The sequence below is a fragment of the Sinocyclocheilus rhinocerous genome, unplaced genomic scaffold (assembly GCF_001515625.1).
Source record: "Sinocyclocheilus rhinocerous isolate Xijiao unplaced genomic scaffold, SAMN03320098_v1.1 scaffold1672, whole genome shotgun sequence".
In the NCBI taxonomy this organism is placed as follows: Eukaryota; Metazoa; Chordata; class Actinopteri; order Cypriniformes; family Cyprinidae; genus Sinocyclocheilus; species Sinocyclocheilus rhinocerous.
In genome coordinates this window covers 319,057-324,201 of record NW_015637961.1, presented here as the reverse complement: position 1 = coordinate 324,201, position 5,145 = coordinate 319,057, and the positions used below count along the sequence as shown (strand labels likewise).

At 40.4% G+C, this 5,145-nt stretch overlaps 2 protein-coding genes across 2 annotated transcripts in view; both read left to right on the top strand.

Moving 5' to 3' along the window:
- Positions 1–5,145, top strand: part of LOC107749328 (gastrula zinc finger protein XlCGF57.1-like) — a 116,032-nt gene that overhangs the window by 100,828 nt on the left and 10,059 nt on the right. The window lies entirely within an intron of this gene.
- LOC107749330 (gastrula zinc finger protein XlCGF57.1-like) lies at positions 738–2,330 on the top strand. Its single transcript, XM_016564440.1, has one exon. It carries the CDS (start codon positions 739–741, stop codon positions 2,002–2,004), a length of 1,266 nt encoding a protein of 421 aa, XP_016419926.1. The 5' UTR covers position 738; the 3' UTR covers positions 2,005–2,330.

Genomic DNA, 5,145 nt, shown 5'->3' with positions numbered 1-5,145 from the left:
GCAATGCTAAGGCTTACTTGAGGCCCAAATCTGGCAAACAGAACTGGACTGCCCAAATGCCATTATTCCACGCAGTATGTGGGCCGGAACAAGGTGTTGAATCTGGGCCGGATCGGGGCCTGAATTAAAATAAATGTGGCCCAGATTTGGGCCAGTTCTGGTTTTATTTTATTTATTTATTTTCATGGCTGACATGTGGCCTACCTATGGCTTGCTCGTGGCCCAAATTTGCCATCATTCTTCACGGTATGTGGGCCGGATTAAGGTGTTGGATCTGGGCCAGAATTCAAATCAGTGTGGCCCAGATTTAGGCCAGTTCTGCTTTATTTGGTTTATTCATGGCTGACACTGGGCCTTCTTTTGGCTTGCTTGTGGCCCAAATCTGGCAAACGGGAGCGGACCGCCCAATTGCCATCATTCCACGCGGTATGTGGGCCAGATCTGGGCCTCAGGAATTTTGCTATCTGGATCTATAATTAACCAATTGTCCTGGGCCAAACTGTGCTTGTTTTTGATAAAGCATTTAATAATTGCCAGCTTGAATGTTTTTGGGAAGTGTCTTAAAAAAGAAAAGAGTTAACAATATTGAGAAGAGTTTCTAAAATTATATGCATCGTCTCCTTCAATAGATTAGTGGATATACTCTCTAGCTTCCATGTTGGTAAATGTTTTGACGTCTGTTTTTTTGTGCTATTTAACTGGGCTAACTTACATTTGCCTTTTTTCACCATAGACCTCATGCCACTGAAAGAGGAGCGCATAGTACCGAATGAAACGGAAGAGAAAGAACAATATGAGACTCATCATGATTTTAAAACCGGAGCAGAATCTTTCAGTTGGCCACAGATTAAAGAGACTTTCTCACAGAAAACAGCCCATAAAACAGGAACTAAAAGTAATTTCACCCCTTTTCACTGTGAAAAGAGTTTTGATGAACATGGAAACCTTAAAGTCCACATGAGAGTTCATCCTGGAGGGAAGACTTTTACCTGCCAACAGTGTGGAAACAGTTTTACTCAAAAAGTAAACCTTAACAGGCACATGAGAATTCACACTGGAGACAAGCCTTACACCTGCCCTCAGTGCGGAAAGAGTTTCGATCAACATGGAAACCTTAAAGTCCACATGAGAATTCACACTGGAGGGAAGCCTTTCACCTGCCAACAGTGTGGAAAAAGTTTCAATAGAAAGGGAGACCTTAATGACCACATGAGAGTTCACACTGGAAAGAAGCCTTTCACCTGCCAACAGTGTGGAAAGAGTTTCACTCAAAAAGTAAACCTTAACAGGCACATGAGAATTCACACTGGAGACAAGTCTCACATTTGCCCTGAGTGTGGAAAGAGTTTTGATCAACTTGGAAACCTTAAAGTGCACATGAGAGTTCACACTGGAGAGAAGCCGTACACCTGCAAACAGTGTGGAGTCAGTTTCACTCATGAAGGAAACCTTTACAGGCACATGAGAATTCACACTGGAGGGAAGTCTTTCACCTGCCAACAATGTGGAAAAATATTCAATAGAAGAGGAAACCTTAATGACCACATGAGAGTTCATACTGGGGAGAGCCCTTTCACCTGCCAACAGTGTGGAAAGAGTTTCACTCAAAAAGTAAACCTTAACAGGCACATGAGGATTCACACTGGAGACAAGCCTTACACCTGCCCTGAGTGTGGAAAGAGTTTTTATCAACATGGATACCTTAAAGTGCACATGAGAGTTCACACTGGAGAGAATCGTTTTAACTGCCAACAGTGTGGAATAAGCTTCATTAAAAAAGGGTTCCTTAACAGGCACATGAGAATTCACACTGAAGAAAAACCTTATACATGCCCTCAGTGTGGAGAGAGTTTCGATCTACATGAAAGCCTTAAAGTCCACATGAGAGTTCACATTGGAGAGAGTCCCTTCATCTGCCAACAGTGTGGAAAAAGTTTTACTCAAAAAGGAAACCTTAACAGGCACATGAGAAAGTTACACGGCATATTTTCAACACAAACTTGATCAACACACGAGGATTCGTTTGAGAGAACTGTTCAATGTCATCAGTGTGGAAGGAGTTTCTCAAACAGGAATCATGTAATAATGTTATGATGTGTAGGAAGCTCAGAAGTGAAAGACCATGAGACTCTGGTGTATATTCAGCAGGATTCTATATTGAGAAGGTGCTGTGTGGCACCGTTAGAGTTGGGGTACTCGATCTTGGACTCGATTATTAACAACGGATTAAACATGGACTCAGACATTTTACAGAGTATGGTCGAGTCCACATCATGTGTAACATTAAAGGGATAGTTGACCCAAAAATTACTCACCCTCATGTTATTCCAAACCCCTAAGACCTATGTTCATCTCCAGAACACAAATTAAGATATTTTTGATGAAATCCGAGAGCTTTCTGATCCTCCATAGACAGCAATGCAACTGAAATGTTCCCAGGCCCAGAAACGAAGTGAGGACGTTGGTAAAACTGTCCATGTGACATCAGTGGTTCAACCGTGATTTTACGAAGCTACGAGAATACTTTTAGTGTGCCAAGAAAACAAAAATATCGACTTTATTCAACAATTCTTCTCCAAATCACATCCGCCATTATGGAGAGAACCATGACGCATGCATGTGCTTTCCTCTGCACCTGATGTCCTTACTTCGTTTCTGGGCCTGGGAACATTTCAGTTGCATTGCTGTCTATGGAGGGTCAGAAAGCTCTGAACAACACATAACTCACCTCAGTACTGCACAACTGTAAATAACTAATCAAACCTCTCAAACAGGAATCATGTAATAATGTTATGATGTGTAGGAAGCTCAGAAGTGAAGACCATGAGACTCTGGTGTATATTCAGCAGGATTCTATATTGAGAAGGTGCTGTGTGGCACCGTTAGAGTTGGGGTACTCGATCTTGGACTCGATTATTAACAACGGATTAAACATGGACTCAGACATTTTGGACTCAGGAATTTTACAGAGTATGATCGAGTCCACATCATGTGTAACATTAAAGGGATAGTTGACCCAAAAATTACTCACCCTCATGTTATTCCAAACCCCTAAGACCTATGTTCATCTCCAGAACACAAATTAAGATATTTTTGATGAAATCCGAGAGCTTTCTGATCCTCCATAGACAGCAATGCAACTGAAATGTTCCCAGGCCCAGAAACGAAGTGAGGACGTTGGTAAAACTGTCCATGTGACATCAGTGGTTCAACCGTGATTTTACGAAGCTACGAGAATACTTTTAGTGTGCCAAGAAAACAAAAATATCGACTTTATTCAACAATTCTTCTCCAAATCACATCCGCCATTATGGAGAGAACCACGACGCATGCATGTGCTTTCCTCTGCACCTGATGTCCTTACTTCGTTTCTGGGCCTGGGAACATTTCAGTTGCATTGCTGTCTATGGAGGGTCAGAAAGCTCTGAACAACACATAACTCACCTCAGTACTGCACAACTGTAAATAACTAATCAAACCTTCATCTGTAAATAGCACATATGCACATTCACAGTTCTGTCTATGGACATTTTCCTTTTTATGTATATTTTCATTACTATTGTTGTTTATAATTTATTGTCTATTCTCTCTAATATTAGTGTTTTATTACCTTAATTTTATGTATGTCTGGACTATGTTTGTACTTCCTGTTCTGTAAGCTCCTAACACCAAGACAAATTCCGTGTGTGTGTGTGTGTGTGTGTGTAAACACACTTGGCAAAAACGCTCTTTCTGATTCTGAAATTATATCTATTTTTCCAAAAAGCAGTTTATTCCATTTATTATGTCTCAACACCAGCGTATTGAAAGAAACTACATATGATCAACATTATTAAAAATGATCACTGATTTCTGTAGTAACGGCACCAAATTACTGAATGTAATATCAGACTAACTGAAAAAGTTTTACACATGAAGACATAAATTGTGTTTTTGTGAAGAATCATCTGACTGGTGTACATCACATGAATGAAAACTGTACTGTGTATAGTCTTCTATAGAAAGTGTTTTAGGTATACATTACAAATGACCAGAGATGGGTATAACGTGTTACACAGTAACTTACTGTATTCTGCCTTAACTGTATTCTAATTACTTTTCCTGGTAACGCAGTGAAGTAATGCGTTACATTTTAAATTTATGTAATTTGATTACAGTTTCTAATGTCAATAAAATTACATTACTTAAGTTGCAAATGCAGTGTTAAAAAATATGAAGCAAAAATCATGTTTTGTGTGTCAGTATGCCCTTTAATCTAATAAAAATAAATGTAATAAATACAGACGAGTCCTACAACATTTAGGTGCAATGAAAGGTTGCCTATCATATTTCAAAATGTTGCACTCGACATATTTTAGTCTGACATTATAGATTGGGAAAAGTTCAGAAAGTGAATGTGTATGTCACAGTAACACTAATATTTACATTTACATTTAGTCATTTGGCAGACGCTTTTATCCAAAGCGACTTACAGAGTAGAAGCAAACAGACCAACGAGAGAGCAACAATATACAAGTGCTGTGACAAGTCTCAGTTAGTCTAGCACAGTGCACATAGCAAGGATTTTTTAAAATAAATAAATTAGACCAAAATGATTAGAATAGGTAAGTGCTAGTATTAGTTGGTCAGGTGATGGCAAAAAATGTCTTTAGATGTTTTTTTGAAAATGGCTAAAGACTCAGCTGCTCGGATTGAGATAGGCAGGTCGTTCCACCAGCTGGGGACAGTCCATGAAAAGGTCCGTGAGAGTGATTTTGTGCCTCTTTGGGATGGCACCATGAGGCATCGTTCACTTGCAGAACGCAAGCTTCTGGAGGGCGCGTAGGTCTGAACTAGCGAGTTAAGGTATATTGGTGTAGCGCCAGTGGTTGTCTTGTAGGCAAGCATCAGTACCTTGTAGGGGTGGAACGATACATGTATTCATACCGAACCGTCACGGTACAGGCATCTCGGTTTGGTGCATGAGGCCTTACAATGAATACAGGCAATTCACCCCCAATCCAGAAGGGGGCGCCCGCAGCAATGCAACGCTGTTTGATAACTGGCCGCCAGCAGAAGAACAGCGAATGCCATGAGTTGCTCACTTGAAAACAAAGCCCACTAGACAGTGACCATGTGCTGATTCTGAATGCGTCTCTCACAGAC